Below are 21,141 nucleotides of genomic sequence, written 5' to 3'. Positions count from 1 at the left end.
ATTAACCTACATTTACAAAAAAGACCATGTATAGTAAGGCTTTTTTCTTAAAAAAATGACCATGTATAGTAAGGCTTTTTTGTTTAAAAAAGACCATGTATAGTAAGGCTTTTTTTCTTAAAAAATGACATAGTATAGTAAGGCTTTTTTTCCTAAAAAAACGACATAGTATAGCATGGCTTTTTTTCTTAAAAAAACGATATTGTATAGTAAGGCTTCTTTTCTTAAAAAACGACATAGTATAGTAAGGCTTTTTTTCTTTAAAAAATGACATGGCAAGTAAGGCTAAGAGAGTCGGTGAATAAATCTGACTTCTGATTCTTCACCTTCTAGTTGTTGCTGTAGTCCACTGGCAAAATCATTGGGTCAGAACATGAGGCGGGAATCAGAAGTGAGTTCAATTCCACTCGTTGCAATTCTCAAATTGTTTATTGAGGTAATGAAAAGGATAAATACAACGTCCAACTTTACAGTGGTGCAGTGGCAAAGACAATGGGTCAGAACTTCAGGTGGACTCAAGTTCAAATCAGAAGTGAGTTTGATTCCACTCTTTGCAATTCTCAAATTGTTTATTGAGGTAATTAAAAGGACAAATATAACTTCCAATCACATCATTCCAGAAGACACTGTGGTCCAGTGGCAAGAACAATGGGTTGAAATTGAAGTTGGACACAAGTTCAAATCTGGAGTGAGTTCAAGTCCACTCTTTGCAAATCTCAAATTGTTTATTGAGGTGATGAAAATGATAAATATAACTTCCAATCACCTCATTTCAGAAGTCACTGTGGTCCAGTGGCAAAGACAATGGGTCAGACCTCAAGTTAGTGGATTTGACTGCCATGTGGGAGATGGGGTTCGAATCCCGCTCTCGTTTGATTAATCACTACACTAGTAGTTCAGTAAATGGGTAATCCTTTTTTCATTCAAATAAAGACTTAGTCATTTTTTTCAGCAAAACAATATTTCCGGTCAGCCTTCGGCTGACCGGAAGACAGTTGGGAGGGGGGGTTCCTGGTGGTGTTCGACAGTCGGCCTTCGGCCGACTGCCGACACCATACAGTCGTTGACTGGCGACACCGGGACGTGAACCCTCGACACCCACGTCGCAGGCAGGTGACTTACCCACTACACCACGAGGCGGCCCGCCTATATATGATTGGAAGTTATATTTATCCTTTTCATTACCTAAATAAACAATTTGAGAATTGCAAAGAGAGGAATTGAACTCATTCCTGATTTGAACTTGAGTCCACCTGAAGTTCTCAATAAACAATTTGAGAATTGCAAAGAGTGGAATTGAACTCACTCCTGATTTGAACTTGAGTCCACCTGAAGTTCTGACCCATTGTCTTTGCCACTGGACCACAGTGACTTCTGAAATCATGTGATTGGAAGTTATATCTATCCTTTTCATTACCTCAATAAACAATTTGAGAATTGCAAAGAGTGGAATTGAACTCACTCCTGATTTGAACTTGAGTCCACCTGAAGTTCTGACCCATTGTCTTTGCCACTGGACCACAGTGACTTCTGAAATCATGTGATTGGAAGTTATATCTATACTCTTCATTACCTCAATAAACAATTTGAGATTTGCAAAGAGTGGACTTGAACTCACTCCTGATTTGAACTTGAGTCCACCTGAAGTTCTGACCCATTGTCTTTGCCACTGGACCACAGTGACTTCTGAAATCACGTGATTGGAAGTTATATCTATCCTTTTCATTACCTCAATAAACAATCTGAGAATTGCAAAGAGTGGAATTGAACTCACTCCTGATTTGAACTTGAGTCCACCTGAAGTTCTGACCCATTGTCTTTGCCACTGGACCACAGTGACTTCTGATATGATGTGATTGGAAGTTATATCTATCCTTTTCATTACCTCAATAAACAATTTGAGAATTGCAAAGAGTGGAATTGAACTCATTCCTGATTTGAACTTGAGTCCACCTGAAGTTCTGACCCATTGTCTTTGCCACTGGACCACAGTGTCTTCTGAAATGATGTGATTGGAAGTTATATCTATCCTTTTCATTACCTCAATAAACAATTTGAGAATTGCAAAGAGTGGAATTGAACTCGCTCCTGATTTGAACAGTGTTCAAACTGTAAAACAGTGTTTTAATACACTAATTTGACCAAATATTGTTAGTATTTTACATCAACTCACCTTTATTCCAGGCCACCTGGCTCCATTAAAAGTTTGACATTTGAAATGCAAAGATTGCCTCATTGTATTGTATACAATAACTCAGTGGTGGACTGTGAAGATAAATATTTCTTATAACCACATGTATTCTTTCAATGCTTTAAAAATAATGTGTATCTTTATGTAGGTTATTAGTTATCTTTTGGTTTTGATATGCAATGCAAAACACACCTGAAGTTGAAGTGCTATTTTAAGACATTTTAAGGGTTGGATAAATTAAAGTGTTTGGTCTACTTAGGAATTCATGTGAAAACATTTTGACGTACTTTTTCTAATAAATCCCGCTGCTTTAAAGTGAGCCTTAAGAATTCTCTAAAATTGATTTAAACCATTTTTAATGTGCCTTTTACCTGAATTGTTTGTACAAACAATTTCAACCTTTGCCCCATAACTGCCAATCTCTACTGCCTTTGTCTCCCTTTTGTTGACCTCATTAAAAAGGAATGCAACGACAGGTTGTTTCCTGAAATAAAAAAGGACATGTTCAAATTTAAACATTTTAATGTCATATCAGGAGCTTGTAACAACAATGGGCAGCATTAGCGAACACTGATTCAAACCCACCCTAAACACCGGAAAGATCTGAATGAAGCTGCAGCCTCAGTCACAGTAAGAAAAACATGACACTCAATGGGACTCTTCAGTTTGTGGGATGGTAAATAGGATGCCACTTTGGAGCATGTGCATGCATGGATTCAGAAAACTAGGAGCGGATGACAGATATGTTTGCCACAAGACATGCAAAAAAATGAAAACTGGGAATATAGAGACTGTTTCCAGGGTTAATAACCTGAAGGAAAAAGGTCTTTATAATAATTGGCCCTGAAGGTTGATGTTAAAAAGCAATAGGTTGCGATAATGAAAAAAAAAAAGATATGGATGATAGATCGTTTCTCTGAAATGATTGGCTAAGGAGAAAAAGAGGTGACCTGAATTCCAAATATTTTATCAAGTGGGCAAATCTGCTCAAAGGCTTTAGAGGGGCTGAGTCCAAGAAGTGCGTCCAGCAACGATGCGAAGTAATCATGTGGCGGCTCGGCGCACTCTATACATACAGCACAGCACCTGTAGCTTCCGAAGGCAAACACGGTGATTATTTAAAAACAGAATCCTGACTGACAGATGCATGAAAAGCAGAAAAAGAAAATCATACAAAAAAAAAGTGAATTCTTGAACGAACGTCACAATCAAATATTGTGCATGTTCCATCCACAATTCCAGGATTTAATACTTAATAAAAAAAAGAAAAAGTCGAGAGCGAAAGTGCAAGGGAGGGTGATGTCAGTGGACGGAGAGAGCAAAACAAAAAATAAAAAAAGAAGAATGGAATGACAGCAAGAGAGGAAAGAAAGCGGAGGAAAATGTCGATGCAGGTCAGTCTTTCCAGTCCTTCTTGATGGTGAGGCTCCACTCCCAGGACAGATGATCGTGTTTGTCGTCATCGGTGAACTTGGACTTGACGTTGTACGTGCCGCGGGCCAGCATGCCTTTGGGGGCCTCCTCAACGGTGGTGAGGAACTCGTACTCTTGGTCAGGTCTGGGGCCGTAGCTGCCCACCATGTAGTCCGACTTGTCAACTGTACAAAGAGAGCGTTCCATTGTTGAAACAACCAGAGTACTAATAACCCTTGTATAGGGATAGCCTTGTTAAATGAGGGTGGGGTGATGGGGGAAGACGCGCGAACCACTCATAGATATTAATCATTACATTTTATTATTACTAAATCATTTATGTGTAGTGGGCATGCACCTGCTTATGGCAGGTGTGATACTGGTGTGTGCCCATAGCGAGCAATGACGATGTTGCTCACACCGGTTACTCAGTGTGCTCAGCGAGGTTGTCTTTCTGCCCAGACAAACAAAAAAATAGAGGGAACATTGGCCCAGACATACGAACAATTTGAGATATGAGTAAAATTTTGGGCAAATATTTATCTTGAGATACGAGACAAATTTTGAAATACGAGCAAACAGCAGACGCGAGAGGCTCCTCATACGAACATCATGGGCACTGTCTTTCTGGTCACAACTTCCTCATGTAATGTCTCTACGAGCACTGGGCGGAGCGTTGCAATTTTTCAGTGTTTTTTCCCCTGTCGCTAATACAAGAGTACTACTTCCCGGGAAAGTTGGCAAGTGGTCGTGCATTATCCTATTGTGGGGAAATTTGTGTGCATCATTTTCGGAATATTTTGAAGGGAATACAAAAGCAAACAACCCTCGATAGGTTGCATCTGAAAGTCAGGGTGGAGGCGGGGCAAATAGAGCCAACCCGGGAGAAGAAAGGTATCAAAATTTAAAACAAAAAATAGAATTAAGTTTAGTGTAAGGTTAGATTAAATTCATTTTTGAGTGTCTGCATCGTAATCCAAGTTCATTTAAATTTGTTTATGATATGTTACGAGCGTGTTGCTGTGCATAAAAATCCCCATGTCACTCCTTTCCGCGAAATCCGTCTAATTTTAGTAATATTAAACACATTTTAGTACTATTAAACCACTAGTTATTTGTTATTTTGTTAATAGACGGCAAATTAGAACAAATAAAAATGTTTTTCTAATCCAATACCTAGAGGCATTCGTAAGTAGAGGTATGACTGTACAAATGGGGATATGCCTAATCTAGACAGTTATAAAATTTGCACTTACCCTTCACTCCTTTCCTGAATGACTGCTGAATGTACTTCAATCCCGATACAATCTCCTTGTTAACCTGCAAATATATATTAGTTAAGTACAGTGAACATTTGACCAGCTTGTACTTTACAGCGCCCATCTCACCTTGAAATTGATTTTTATTTTGTACTCCACAGCTTCTTTCAACACAAATGGATTTTTCTTAAAGCTGTCCAGGTCTCCTAAAAGAATCCAGTGTGAGAAAAGCATTTTGAGTTGAATTCTTCATTTGAAAATAGTTTAAATAAACAAAGGCATTATATTACAATGGTTATATTGCTAAGCAATACGTAGAAATGGAATCACTGGTGATTAATTTAGTCATTATCTTTGGTGAGTGATGTAATTCATTGACATTGCATGGTTTCTGTATGTTTTTACATTGTTGTCATATGAATTAATGATTCTGAATTCCTCAAGCTCATTATAAGGCAGTTTTGTGGTATTAGACAGTTTTTTTTTTTAAATTAGTACAGTGATGCCTTGACATACGAGTGCTCCAACATACGAGAAATTGGAGATACGAGGAAAATTCTGTGCAAATATTTACCTGGAGATACGAGCATGCGAGACAGCCTGGTGGCCGAATACGCGTGAGACCGCTCATGATAACGGCGCACTGTCTTTTCTCGCCGCATCTCTCTCACGTAAAGATATCTACGAGCACTGGGCATACAGGTTGCATTTTTTACTGGTGACCGAATCGATAATCTGCGAAAAAGCCAGCGGAATCTACATGGACTTGAAAGCAAAGTAACCATCTGAAAAAGACACCAGCGTAACCCTTCCAACTGAGTCGTGGCTGGTTTGATAAATTTGAAAAACGAGAAGCAGAAAGTTCCGCCTTGAAAGCCGTGGTGGAATACATTAACATCTTTGCCTTGGTTATCGCAGAAGAAGGTTTAAATTTAGCGTAACGTAAGATTAAAACTTATTTTTTAAGTGTGTGTATAGTAATCTAAGTTTATTTTAGTTAAATTTAAAGTTTGTTATGTTACAAGCATGTCCGTCAAGTCTCTCTCGTCCACGCCGTCTGTCTGTATTAAAGATCATAACCACTAAATATGTATTTGTTAATTTATGAGTACGTGAATTAGAACCAACAAAAAGATGTTTTTCCATTGTAATATAATATATAGTTTTTTGGGGTGTTTTTTCAGAGGGTGGGAACGAATTAATTTGTATTTATTTCATTTCTATGGGAAAAATTGATTTGAGATACGAGTAAATTGACACGTGTTCGGTCCCAGAACGCATTAAGCTCGTATCTCAAGGTATTACTGTATGGTATTTTTTAGAATTGAAAAATGTATAAATAAAAAAGGTAGATTGGTTTGGAATTAATCAGCCCTGCAAAAACGTATGCATTAAAATATTCTAGATCAAATTTTGACTAGAAAATTATGACATCTTTTTCATTATTAGACGCAGCCTAAGAGAGTTGCAGTAAAGATGTTTAACCACTAGATGGCAATCTGCATCATGCTATAAAGAGGAAATCGTCCTATCATTATCAATAACTATTTGCATATGCTCACCCCCAGAAGGCACAAAATGAAATTTGCAAGAACATTATCTGTTTAGCCCACGTGATTCTGGGTATGCCTGATTAGTAAATGCTCTTCTGCATAATGCAAACTATTACCAAGTCAGACTGGTTCATATTGAGCTTAGCAAATGGGATTTGTGAAAACAAATATACATCCAAACGTTTACTACTGACCAATTGTAATTGATTTTAATTTATTTACACACAAATAGATTGCCTAGTCCAAATTAGTGAGTGCTTATAAATAAAAAAACAACTAAAGAACGACTGTTAGTTTACTGTTTACCCCTGGAAAAAGCTAATTCAACGGCTTCCTCCCAGTCAAAATGGATTTGACGTGTATCGACGTCAATGGTAATGAAAGAGTTAAAGACACTTGTCCATTTGACACACACTCACCCTGCAGATCAAGTACCAAAGGGAATGGTGCGGCCTCACATACCAAAGTCATTCGCGTCACCTGAATGTTTGGTTTGTTGGGATCTAAAACAGATGAAAATGAAAAGAATATTAATGAAAATACTTCAATCACTTTAAAAAGGCAAGGACAGTGAAGTGAATGTGTAAATCACCTTCTTTAAAAAAAAAAAAATTCTTACAATTACCATTATCAAAATAATAAAGTTTTTAATTGGATATCAATACTTGAAGAACTACTCAATACAATAAAAAATTAAATGATTTCAAATTAACACTTTCAGCGCCTTTGACAATGAGAGATGTCCAATGTGTCCAATCATCCTTCTGTGTTCGTCACTAGTAGACGTCCAATTCATTTGAACTGCAAGGGCCGTCAGCGAATGAACATTCAAATGGTTGGATGTCTAGCAAGTGTCAAAGGCAACCAATGAGTTAATGTCAGCTTTTGTTGCTTATCCTTCACTATCATGGTGCTAAACGTCCCACCAATTTAAACTCCCAGTCCAAATGGAAAATTATCTATTAATAAGAAAAATGCAAAAATACCATTACCATTACAGTAATACCTCGATTATCGCGGTTAATGGGGGGCTGGAGTGTAAATACACAAAGTAAGTAATTTTATTTTTTTTTAATATTAAATGTTTCCAACCAGCTGAATTATGTACAAAAGAATGCCACAGTGTAGATTCATTTATAACGCAATTGCATGCTACTCACTTACCATATAAAGGAACAAAAATATTTAGGAGGCATTTTCAACGGCGACTCAAAAAAGGGCAAAATTCACTCGCAACAAAAGAGGAAATGGCAAGACGCAATCGAAGCACAGTATATAAGATACTTGGCGTGTCCAATCTCCCTCTATTGTAGATACCTTCTTCGGCGCTGAGAGAGGAAGCGCTGCCCTGACATCCGCCATTTTTCAACTGTCTTCCGGTTGCGTAGATTTAGAAATTTTTGTGAACTTAAAAAAAAAAAATCAGAAAAAAAAAACACGACGTAGTGAAGCCACGAAGTGAAGAAGAATCACAGTGCAAACATTACTGGGGGTGCTGGAGCCAATCCCAGCCAACAATGGGACGGGACACCCAGAATTGGTGGCCAGCCAAATAAGAATTTATACTTCTTTTTTTGAAAGTAAAGTAAGAATTACTTTCATCATTAAGAAACGAGTAACATAATTTGATTACTTTTTCAGAGAAGTAACGATAAATAACTATTTTTCAAAGTGACTTTAACAACAATGCTGATTTGCACTCAAAATTCATATTTAGATACAGCATTTCAGTATTGTGACTTTTTATATTGTTATATTACTATTTTTATATTACTTATTCATGTTTTTTTTTACTGGGAAAACGCACTTTGTGGACTAGCACCACCAATTTCATTATATGCAGCTGTATATGATGACAATAAAGGCTTTTGATTTGATTTTTGTTGATACTTTTGACAACCCGACTGGCATGTAAATTGTTTGCGTGTCTGTTGGTAGGTGTCTAACCTGCATCCAGAGCGGTGCTCCCCAATAACGCCTCCTTGTACTTGCGCAGGCTCTCATCATCCTTGTCAAGGTCTTGGATCTCCTGCAAGCTCTTCGGCGCCGGAGGTTTGTAGTTGACTGCGGTGTCGGGCTCCTCGGTGGCTGCGGCGAGGGCGGCCAACTGCTCGGTTGTGGGTTCCGACTCTGCCATGGCGTGCTGATCACAACGAACAAAGAATGAGGCGATCGTTAGACCCCAACCAATTGAGGCTGCACATCACAATCTGTCTTTTTTTTTTATTAAAATAATGTAATTTAGCCTCCATATGCCCATTTGCAGAGCCTGGTAATTAGGTTCTAAAACTGAGGTCTCTAGAGCCATGGCTAGGGGGACTGTAAAATTATTTCCAAAAAGATATGTTGTACTGTTTAGAGAAAAAAAGCAATACTAATGGTTGACTGGTGTGGCAATAAAATAAGCAGTCTTGATACTTTGTTTTACTTTTTAAACAGATCCCGGTTCAACATGTAACAGTCCACATGTTTTATGCTACAGAAGGTTCTGAAAGTGAAGGAAATGGCCTCAAAACGTGTTTAGGTGAGGTTTATCTACCGTATTTTCCGGATTATAAATCGCAGTTTTTTTCATAGTTTGGCCGGGGGTGCGATTTATACTCTGGTGCGACTTATGTGTGAAATTATCTACCTCTCGATTTGGGGGAGTTGTTTAAAAGTGACACCGAGGATGAAGATTTCATTGGTTTTAGTGAAGCTGATAGTTTTGTAAACTTGTTAGCGTGTTCTTTATGCTAGAGTTATCTGAATAACTCTTAATATGTTACGTTGTTACTGACATTTCCAGGAAAGTCAGTCATGCCTTACACTTATTCAGCCTGTTATTCTCTATTTTATTTTTTATTTTAAATTGCCTTTCAATATGACAAGTATATTTTTGGTGTTGTATTTTATCAAATACATTTCCCCCAAAAATGCGACTTATATTCCAGTGCGACTTATATATATGTTTTTTCCTTCTTAATTATACATTTTTGGGCTGGTGCGACTTATACTCAAGTGCGACTTATAGTCCAGAAAATACGGTACTACTGTTGCCACAAAAATGTAATCTAAAATTAACAGACAGTGACCCGAAATGTATAAGAATATAAGACCTGGGAATGCCCCAATAACATCTTAATGACACCAAAAATTAGCAGAAAGTGACCCGGAAATGCCCTAAAAACAACAAAAATGATCTAAAATGTACAACAACAACAAAACTGAAATGAAACAAAATGTACTGAAATACACACCCTAAAATGAACCAGAAAGTGACACAAAGTTAACTCGTTGCCTGCCATTGACAACAACAGAATGCTCATCACTCAGTGCCATTAACGGTAATGAACGTTTAATTTATTTGGACTGGGAGTGGTTAAACATTCATTTGGCCCGTCCCTGTCCAAATAAATTGGACATGCATCATCGAAAATGGCAGCAAATGCATTAAAAGTGGAAAATGAAAAAAAAAAATGTCATTACTATCAAGAGTAGTGCAAAAACAAATACCCCATTTACAACAAATTCCTGGAGAAAAACCGCTACAACATTTATTTTCACCACTATCATTGACCATCTCTTGATGAGCCCAAGTAGCCAGTAAGGCCTTCAAGTGTAGTGCTATCGACACAACGGTCCTTGTAAGCCTTCAATTTCCCCTTTCATGCACCCGCGTACACACTTGGGGGCTATATTGCCCAGCTGCAGACAAACACCAGTCATTGGTCATTAGAAGCAAACGCGGCGAGACTGTCAGGAGGGATAGCAAAACAAAGTGATGCTCCAGGGGAAGCCACAAAAAACGATGAGACAACTTGCCTTATTACCTTTTTGACAGTCATTGGCGGTGCTACACGTCCAATGCATTTCGACTGGAGCTTTCAAATTGGATTGGACGTCTACCAACGAAACTGGCACTGAAAAACGAGTCAGTCCTTCCAGTGTAATTTAAATGGATGTCTATTGTTGTCAATGGCATGCGATGACGTGATAACACTGCAAAATTCATGCTCAATTGCCTGTTTTTAAATATTTCTTTTAAATGGCATAAAAATACAAAAGAAAATGGCAAAGAAGCAAAGCTCAACAGTTTATACAAAACCGTTTCAGCTCCTTTTCTCACAGTAATTAAAAGAAAACAAACGTGAACCAGCGTCACTGAAATCCAAAGACAAATAGTAAATTCTTTCTGAACAAAATTCCCTAACATGCCAATCACTGGACGCCAAAGTAAACAAAGCTTATAACGTCGGCATTTTCTAATGACATGAGGCGTACGTATGCTCGGCAGAGACCAACATTACAGGTTATCAACACCTGCAGCAAACCAGAGGCAGCTGGAGATCTGTTTCTCATTAGACACGGTCAGTCTGGTTCTTGTCTTGTTCCGTCACCATAGTAGCAATGTTTACCCATTTATTTTCTGCTATTCCTCAGCAACAACAGAACCAAACTGAAATGTTTTAGTGCTTACGATATATACAAAATCATATACCAAGTTTCTATTGACGTTGCAGATGTCCACAAAAGCCACAAAAACAACTGGACCTGAACACAGCAGATGGGCAAATGTGATTGCACATGCCATAGTAGTAGTACCACAAACAAGATGTCTCAATCTCCAAACAATAGTTCGTAAATTGGCTCCACCGGCCAACAAAACGCAAGTAACGCATGTAAAGGCAACCCATAATAGACTCCGACACAATTCACTCCAATGTGATTTCATTATTCGTCTTATAAGTCTTAAAAGTTAAAACCACTAGTCACAATTAGTGTCAACTTAAATATCTTCACATTTTTTGTAAAATATCTATGCTACTGTTTTTACTGGTTAGTTTTAGGTTGCAGCACTACTTGATTAAACATTTGTGGGAGGTCAGTGTAAGTGGAATTAAGGTAGTGGAGGAAACACTATCATAATTGTTGTAAAAAAAATCCGCCAAATTATTTAAAATTACATACATAGTGACATTGATATCAAACGTGACATGAAATGGCCCACATCATGACAGTTTCCCGTAGTGCAAACTCAAACTGAACTGCCAACTAATGCCTTATTTGTCCTTTTTTAAATTTTGTTTTTCAACAGAGGACTAAAATAGACTCCTCCTCCCCTTACCCAATACCTCATCGCTTGACAGTTGTATCAGGGAAACTGTGCTTAACACATCTCACAGAATTGCAGCAGGATTTCAGGGCTAGGCAGAGGCTCGAGAGGTTTTTTTCCATTATGCGTCAAGTTTGTTTTTATTTTAAAAAATAATACTTTAAAAAAATGGATTTAAAAGCTGAATGTTGTTGAACAATCTGACAATGGGATAAAATGACACAAAAGACAAACTCAAACAAAAAACGACAACATACTTTCAGCCAAAAACTAGACACCTGAGACATATTACATTGAGGTGAGAGTCGTAAATCACACCGCCACAACGGCAAGGCTTGCAGGTCATTTATTCTTCTACTTTGCTTCAGTGTCTTACAGTGCAGCAATGTACTGCATACCATTGTATAATGGAGCTACGTTCAATTGGTTTACAGTTTCCTGCCCTTAATCATAAAAAGTAACGCAAAGAGCGTCTAGTTTAATTAAAATTTAAAAAACAATTTAAGGGCATGGAATTGTTCACCAAGAAAAAAATAGCGTATTCACTTGCATAAGCCACACCCTTAAAATTGCCTTAAAATCGTTGAATTTTAATATTTCTCGCGTATAAGCCGCCGCTGATTCACAATTTTCACCTCCATATTCATGGTTTTAATAGTGAGTATAAATGTGTTACTTTGAAGGGAAAATCTTAAGAAAAATCATCACGTGTTATTTCTGAGATACTGTATGAATCCAAGGTACATTATTAGGATCAATATCATAAGTAATTAATTCATCCAGTAATGGTTGTTTTCTTACTGCAAAGCAGAAAATAACCAACAAATAGTAAATGTTACTTTGCCGACATATACCGGTGAAAAAGAGTATAGCAATCCGTAGCCTTGATTCAGTCATCTTTTTTTGTTACAACCACGTCTTATATGCCAGAAAATACGGTAATTTATATTTCAATATTTAGATGTAATACCTGGCCTTTGTTTATAAAAACTTGAAATAGTTTGTCAACCGTAAAATGTGATCCAAACAACTACAAATTCAATGTTTATCAGTTTTGGTGTTCTGGAAGTATGACTTCTACAAACCTTTTTCGTCCTTTTCCCACCTGTAGCTGCATTAACGCATTTTTTAAATTTTTATTTATCGAACGACTAATTTCTAGTGAATTTGTTTAAGCAGGGCTCACAATAATATTGAAGCAGATTACATGAAGCTTTTCCACCTTGATAAAATAGAACAAAAAATAGTCTTGTGGCTGCTGGTTTTTAACTCACTGCATACAATTGACAATGCAAGACTTCCAATTTATATAAATTAGAAGCACTGGCTCTGAATGCTTATCTTTGCATGCAGGTTTGTCCTCATCACATTTTTGCAACAGAGTTTGACTCACCTGATTTTGAGAATATTTCTAATAAAAGTGGGCCTGATTTCTGATCATGTCATAGGACTATTTGAATGCTATTGACGATGCTAAATCTCCAATCTGATTGATTGATGATTGGGAATGGCGAATGAACATTCACTCACTCCCTCAGGGAAAATCGATTAGAGGTGTAGCGCAGTGAAGGACAGCCAATTACTGAAGTGCCAAGTCCACTTCACATCTACACAAAACGTTTTATTTTTAAGACATGTTTACAAAACACACATGCCTTTCCTGCAATTCTTAATATTAACAAATTTATCTTAAAGTAAACATTGCAAATAATTTAACTCAGAGAGAAAAAACAATACATAAAACTTTAACCTAGTGGTCTTGTTTTACTCCTAGATATGAATCAGCAAATTAAGGCCAAGCCACAAGGAAAATAGATTGGCGTTAACAACATAATCATGGCAGTGATTATGATACACATTCTTCCAGGGTGACTGCACAAACCACACAATGTCTAACTGGCTGCAGGCTGTGCTCATTGTTTAGTCCTCTGACACAATAAGATCTTCCAGGCAAATGCTGGATCATGTTGTTGACCCTCATCAAATACCTGTGAGGATTGAAAACCCTCCAAAAGATAATCATTTCCAGTTTTGGCAAGCTAAAATGAATCCAATCACGTGATCGCAAATTGGGCCGGATCACATCATTTGCAGGAACGGAATTTAAAAAAAAAGATCGGATCGCTAACATGTACAACAAAATAATAGATAGTCCCGGGTCAGTAGTAATCTCTCTCAGCAAATCCTCGAAATCAAATGATTCGGATTCAAACTAGGGTGCAAAAATATGTGACTGGAATAACTTTAAACACCGCTGTAGAGAGTGAGATTAAAGTAAATGGGATTATACGCAACGTAGCAATGAGTTCATTGTTTTGGAAGTACCTGGCTAAAGAGGATTTTCTTGAGTATTACTGGTGTCACCAACAGATAACTGATCTCTCTGATGAGTGTGTGTTCGTAAATCGACCACACGATTTTGATAACATATTAGCCTAATAAACTCAAATGACCAGGTTAGGTAATTATTAATAGAAAGAGTGATAATATTTTGCCGCATGAATGCAAAGGTAAAAGAGGTGATAAATGTACATGACAGTTAGGCAGCCTGGTGATGATGAGGGTTGAACTTAACTGGTTAAGCAGAAGGGTACTTTTTCAGAGTGCTCCCCTTGTCTAAGGTTACATTATTTCTTCTAAAGTGCTTTTATATGACCAACGGTTGTTTGATTTGACAGGTTAGACAAGTTGTGCAAGGTTTTGGAAGACTGCAAATAACAAAATGGTGCAAGGACTTCCCACAGAAGTCTCTAATTATCAACAATTGGGCATCTATATCTATTTCTTGACCAGCAGACCGGGCACTCAACCACATTCAAAACCACATAAAACTTGATCATTAAAACAGACAATATTTCTGTTTGGTTCCAAGTAATAGTTATAGGGTTTCTAAAAATGACATTTCATTTAGCAGGCGGCAGCATCACATCATTTTTTAAGATGCCCCCTCAGACTTTAGTGGTGGTTTTGATTCTTTGCTACCAAATGGTCCCAATGATCCATTTCTAAATCTCCATTAAAACTACAACAAATATTGAAAATGTGTTTTCCTATTATTTCAGGCACCCAATGCATGACATTATCTGTTCGTCGCTTTCCTGGTAAATTATAATGCAAATTCAAAGCCTGTGGAAAGACCTTTAAAATTAGGATTTAAAAATTGAAAACGCAAAAACGCTAAAAGTACTGCAACATTATGTCACAACACTACCCCTGTCCACTCTTTGCAACATACTACATATACTTCCTTCAACCGGAAAGAGTTGGTTCATTCGTTACTCTGGTGTAACCAGCTTGCCACCTCTGTACCTGAGTTAACTTTAATTAAAGTATAGATTCTTCACTAAGAAAGCAACATCAGATTGAGATAGCTAGACAAAAAATATTTAAACGAGTCAAGCACTTGCATACAAGTCAAGTAATGAGGAAGTGCCACAGCATGAACTCCTGCAGAACTAACGCAACTCAGCGGAAGTCCAGTGAGTGATGAAAAAATTATGCAATCAAAAGGGGAAGAAGGAAATGGTTTAAGGACCAGTAAATGTGACAAGTTGATTTAGCTTTCAACCAAAAGTTACTGCTTGAAGATTACATAGTTAAGCTTTTCGGGGACAGCGGTTTACGTTTGGAGCTGGGCGATATTTTTTTAAAAAATGTCACGATAAAAAAAAATATCAGTCCATATCGATAATTATCACGATAACTATCACATATTTTGGTTCAAATTTGAAACTTCAAACTTATGTGAATAAGTAAATGACTTTCCTCCTTATTCAAATATGAAAGTAACTATGTTACCTTACTTTATAAGAAAAGAGAATATGAAACGTGATGATATTAAAAAGTAATTTTTGTTATTCTGTCGTGCAATAAAGATAACACAATGCCCTAAAGTAAAGAATAAAACCTGCAGAAATTTTGACAGGCTTCTGTATTTTCACAAATTAACCTTCAAACCAAAAGTTGCTGTGGAATATGAAATAAATAAAGTAATCAACTGAAGACAATATCACCATTGGCAAGCAGACTATTTTCAGCCTCACATAAAAGTAAATTTATCTCACATATAGCCATTTACAAAAAAATACAAAGTTGGATGAACATAACCCATTTTAACCCAAGATAATAAAGTTTAGATTTGCAGAACATTTACATAATATGGAAAAACATCTTGATATCAAGTAATAAAAATATTACAGGCTGTCCTCAAATGAGGACAGTGGGTTAAGGACATTTTCTTTAAGGCTGCTCTTTGCACAGGTATTAGGCATTTATAAAAAATACAAATAAAAATTTAAAAAAGAAGAAAACACCAGGGAGAATTCACTTGGATCTTATAGTGGGTCGGGTCAGTGTGGTCCTGCATCTCGTAATCGCTTATTTTGGCCGTGTTATTGTCCGTTTGTGTCATAAAAACTCTTGAAAAACGACCCCTGCTTCAGGTTATGGTAATTCATGCATGCAAGTATTCAGATTTTCTCTTTTGAATTGTCCAAAACCCATCGTCAACACAAACGGACATCAAACGTGTGACTCGCCGACTAGGAGAAACAAAAGACGACTATCACAGGAAGGACCAGAACAAATAGAAGCTTTAAAAATAGCTGAGGAGAAATCCCTGCAGGCAGTGGCAGGAAGTTGTGACAGAATGGGATAGCAAGGTGCCCAGCTGAAAGGTCAATAATTTATTCTCCCACACAGTGACCCACCACCCGCACCAAAAGCCCCCGTTGGGTCCCCACTGTCCGGGCTTTGGCTTGCTCTTTGTGCTTTTTGACTTCCCAATGCTATTGTAGTGTTCTTTTTTTTTTGTTCATAAACTACAGGAGATATACATTAGGGCAACCTTTTTGAGCTCCTGCTCACTTTTTGGATTGAAAAATCTCTAGGCACACCACCATCTGAAAATCATTTAATTTAAAACAATGTCGCCTATATTACCACTATAAAGTTGTTCTCATCAAAGTGTTTTCAACAAGAATCAAATAATCCCCCCAAATTATTCCAAAATCAAATTTTTTACACCAAACCTGATGTCACCAAATGTCGAAGTCTGTGGACCCCGAACAACGCCTGGTTCGAGTAATGTAAAAATTGGTATGGTAACGTTTTTAATCTCAATTTTATTACTTTTTCCCCAATATTACTTAAATATTTTGGGAAGAGCAATGTTGTGCTCACAAGACTTTACGTTGCCAAAAGTTGAAACCAAACAAATCAAAACAACTTAAATTTTGAAACATTACAACTTTTTTACTCCCAATATTACTTCAATCTCTCAACATTACACGAAGATTAGTTTTATGCTCATAGAGAGTTAACATCGACAAAAGTTGAAGCCTGTGAAGCCAAACAACTTCCAGTTCACGTTACGTAAAAATAAACAACAAAATGACTTTAATCCCATACTATATTATGATTTCTCATCTCATCTCATTTTCTGAACCGCTTTATCCTCATTAGGGTGGCCGGGGGTGCTGGAGTCAATCCCACTTGTCTCCAGGCCAGAGGCGGGGGACACGCTGAATCTGTGGGCAGCTGATCGCAGGGCACAAGGAGACCAACCATGCACACACACCCATACCTAGGGCCAATTTAGAGTCTCCAATCAACCAACCATGCATGTTTTTGGAATGTGGGAGGAAACCAGAGCACCCAGAGGAAACCCACGCAGGCCCGGGGAGAACATGCAAACTCCACACAGGTGGACGTGACCTGGATTTGAACCCAGGACCCCAGAGCTGTGAGGCCGACGTGATTAGATTACGATTTGAATCTTGTAATAGTACAATCTATGATTCAATGTTTGTCATATTTTGATTTTAACCTTGTAATAGTTAAATTTTAATCTGATAATATTAAGATTTTCTCTTGGAATATTACAATGTACGACCTTTGGTAATTTCCCACGCCACACCTGACCATCGCTCGCAGCACAGTGGTTGGGAAAACACTGCATTAAGGCACCATATAGAGTGCAAAGAACAAATATACACCAATCTAAGACCAGACCATACAGTATTTTCTCGCATATTAGCCACCTTCACATATAAGCCGTATCCTTAAAATCGCCTTAAAATCGTTGAATTTTACAATTTTTCTCATATAAGACACCCCGTTTCACAATTTTCACCTCCATAGGTTTTAATAGGGAGTACAAATGTGTTTCTTTGAAGGGAAAATCTTAAGAAAAATCATCGCACGTGGTATTTCTGAGTACAGTATAAATTAATTGCTGGATTGCACATTCCAAAGGGGTGTTGCCTGCACGTATACAAATTAAAAAAGGAAGTCACGTGCGCAGTACAACCAGGAAGTGTGTCCGTAGCGGTCTTGTTTGTCATCCCTATTGTAAGATGGCGGCGCCCTGAGAGAGCAATGGCAGGCACAAGTGAGTGAGTTTTTTCACATTTTACGCAAGATACGATTTTTTAAATTTCATTCACGGACGTCAAAATAAATTTTGCTAAGCGTTTTATCTGATTATATTTTCTCTATTTTGAAATAAATGACCGCATCGGCCACATTGTTTTGGCATTTCGTGCATCTCAAGTTAAATTTGTGCGGATATACGTCGTGCCATCGATTCAGTCATCATTTTTTGTGACAAATATATGCGAGAAAATATGGGAATGTGACTGATCCATTTGATTGATTGGGTATCGGGCCTGCTTAAATAGTTTTCAGAGGATTGGTGGTAGGTTAGCTACTTATTCTGACCATGTATTGCGAAAAAAGTTATGCCAAGTTAGTGTAACTTCAAATGAAATATAAGGACATTGAAAAACAAACTTGGTAACACTGGAACATACTGTTTAAAATCAGGTTAAGTGTTGGTCGACATCTGTGTTCAAGGATAGATGACGGCGTAGGTTGCAAAAGTTTGCTGAATAATTTAAATATTGTCAGATGATGCACCTTGCAAGTATTGTCACCAGGTAAACATCACCTGTTCTCAATGTCATACAAGGAGGAAATTGACTCAAACCCTGTTTTAATGTTGCACAAAAATTCAACATCAAACCACTAGCATGTGGAAACCTCCGTAAAATGCTAACTTGATCTCCTTTTCCTTGTAGACATTGTAACTTATAAAACATTGTTTTATTGTTTCAAGTTTACGGCATATCTTAAAAATAGCACCTCATCACAGACTTTTTAAGATGGCTTTTTTTCCTAGAATAAAATTACTTAGGGTGGGCGAGTGTTTAGCACTTCAGCCTCAGAGTTCTGGGGTCCTGGGTTCAAATCCACGTCGGTCCGCACTTGGTAGAGTTTGCATGTTCTCCCTGGGATTGCGTGGGTTTTCCCCGGGTACTCTGCCCTCCCCTATCCTAATAACATGGTAAGATGGTTGAACACTCTAAATCAAGGGGGGTCAGACTCGGGTTGGTTCGCGGGCCGCATTAACGTCAACTCGATTTTATGTGGGCCGGACCATTTTAGATATATTTAGATTTTTTTTAAATTAATGGATTAAAAGCCCTGAATATTCAGTTTTTTATAGATCTAAAACAATGTTTATTTTAGCTTTTTTAAATATATTTTTAGATTTTACAAAATGATTTTTGAACTAAAAACAGAAAAAAAAATGGATTAAAAATTACAATTATTGATTTAAAAGGGGAAAATCAAGACATTTAATATACATCTATACTCTTCATTTAATTTGATCCTAAAACAGAAAGACGGCACTCATGATTGACTTTCCCAGGCCACACAAAATGATGCGGCGGGCCAGATTTGGCCCCCGGGCCGCCACTTCGACACATGTGCTCTAAATTGTGTGTGTGAATGGTTGTCCGTCTTCTCGTGCTCTACGATTGGCTAGCCACCGATTCAGGGTGTCCCCTGCCTAGTGCCAATTGTTAGCTGGGATAGGCTCCAGCACCCCCCACGACTCTTGTGAAGACAAGCAGTTAAAAAAATGAAATTACTTAATTCCTACTATTACTTGGGGAATTTAAAAAAATACAGTCACCTTCAGTTAGGTAAAAGAAACCATCTTAATTATTTTGGAATGTTTTCTTAATTGAAAAATGACAAATTTCTTGCACATGTAACTAAAATCATTACAAAATGATTTTTGTTTTTTGTAAAGACTGAAATTGTGAGAGGGAAATTCGGATTTTTTTTTAAACGTGACGTTTGGGGGGGGGCTAACACTTAATCGCCGAAGTAGGGTAGAAACAGAAGGGCGGATTTGGAATAATCGCCTATCCTATCGCCTACAATCACTTCAAGTACATTTGATCCACAGAGGTGTGACTTTTACACACTTCGAACTGTAAAACACAATTCAAATTTGAGCCATGCATGGAAATTTAAACATTAACACTTGAGGGAGTGGAAAGAGTTGAAATCCAGGAAGTTGCATGGAATCTTCCAGTAACGCCACATCGACTTCATAAAAAGTGGTCAACTTTTTCCACCTTTATTGGACCAACTAGAGTAACGCCGCATTACCTTAAAAATCATCGTATATAAATTAGTAATGGCAGATAAACAACACCGCAATAGTTATGCACAGATTTACACCCGGAAATGATTTGCAAATGGACTTTACAAGCCACGCCAAAGAAGCGCGTTTTTCAGAAGCATTGACCAACAGATGAACAGATAAAAAACACACGAAAAACACAGTGTAGGTCAAATGTGAAATAAAACGGCAAGTTCTATGAGGAAGTTGCTCTTTGCGCGAATTAATAGTTTAATCATTCGATTTTTTTTAGTGCTGGAACGTAATCCATCTTTTAACACAAGGTCAATTTCTACTTGCAAGACACAGAAAACGATGATTTTTCCCCCCGAACTTTCATTGATTCTTACCTATTTACTTCTCAGTGACCGGACAGGCTCTTACAGAGTGGAGAACTGGGCACAAATGAAGTGTACAAGTGACAGGAAAAAGGTGAGGATTACCGTAAACAGGCAAAACAACATCCGAAAAAGCACCACCAAAATAAAAGGGTAAAAAGAAAAGCTGATTCAGGGCAAAGCAGGCAAAAATGTTTAAACCCCAAAAGACGGTTTGTGGTTTTTGTTTTTACCTATTTTTAATATGAAACAAGGATTTATATTGCATTACATACTTTCGATAAAATGAGAACGGTACTACCACTCTAAAAGTGATGGACATATAGATTATTTTGTAAAAAGTATTGTAAAGCCCGTGGCATATTAAATAATACAATTCAGCCCCCCTCATGCGCTCATTATAAAAGCAGTCGGAAATTTAGACAATATGAATGAAAAGCAGTATATGTTTATCTTTGTATTTAGGATAAATAATTTTTGATTAAGGGTGTTTTACTTTGAAACACAGCAAACTGTCAGGGTCGCCACCATATAGTGTAGATGACTTAACATTTTAGCTTCAACTTTCCGAGGACACTTATTTCTCAATTGGCTCTATAGCGACATCTAAAGGAGTAAATATATTAGATGTAGGTTTCATAACAGGAATTTGCCAGTTTATTCATATTACAGATACCTAAATGATTACGGGCAAATTAATGAATGCCCCACTGCTACTTGTATAAAATTATGCTGGTATTATGAATCTCAATGTGGGTTTGTAAGGTTGTTTTAACTAATTGGGCCCTAGGATTACTCTCACATTTATTCATA

At 37.4% G+C, this 21,141-nt stretch overlaps 1 protein-coding gene across 1 annotated transcript; it reads right to left on the bottom strand.

Annotated features, from left to right (window-relative positions):
• Positions 1-2,695: 2,695 nt before the first annotated feature.
• arhgdia (Rho GDP dissociation inhibitor (GDI) alpha) lies at positions 2,696-20,482 on the bottom strand. Its single transcript, XM_077619427.1, has 6 exons — positions 20,341-20,482; positions 8,364-8,559; positions 6,836-6,919; positions 4,993-5,069; positions 4,861-4,924; positions 2,696-3,789 (listed from the first exon to the last, which is right to left on the bottom strand). The coding sequence occupies exons 2-6, from the start codon at positions 8,551-8,553 to the stop codon at positions 3,587-3,589; spliced, it is 618 nt and encodes a 205-aa protein (XP_077475553.1). The 5' UTR covers positions 8,554-8,559; positions 20,341-20,482; the 3' UTR covers positions 2,696-3,586.
• Between the last annotated feature and the right edge of the window lie 659 nt (positions 20,483-21,141).

This window comes from Stigmatopora argus, chromosome 14 (genome assembly GCF_051989625.1).
Source record: "Stigmatopora argus isolate UIUO_Sarg chromosome 14, RoL_Sarg_1.0, whole genome shotgun sequence".
NCBI classification, from domain to species: Eukaryota; Metazoa; Chordata; class Actinopteri; order Syngnathiformes; family Syngnathidae; genus Stigmatopora; species Stigmatopora argus.
Note: the sequence above shows the minus strand (reverse complement) of the source record. Positions and strands in the feature narration are given on the sequence as shown.

What these genes read in the sequence shown, in the direction of transcription:
- arhgdia (XM_077619427.1), bottom strand. Translation starts at nt 8,553, where the DNA reads ATGGCAGAGTCGGAACCCACAACCGAGCAGTTGGCCGCCCTCGCCGCA. An exon ending in GAGCACCGCTCTGGATGCAG is followed by an intron (nt 6,920 to 8,363) that starts GTTAGACACCTA and finishes CATCTGTTTTAG; the next exon opens with ATCCCAACAAACCAAACATT. An exon ending in TTTGGTACTTGATCTGCAGG is followed by an intron (nt 5,070 to 6,835) that starts GTGAGTGTGTGT and finishes GGATTCTTTTAG; the next exon opens with GAGACCTGGACAGCTTTAAG.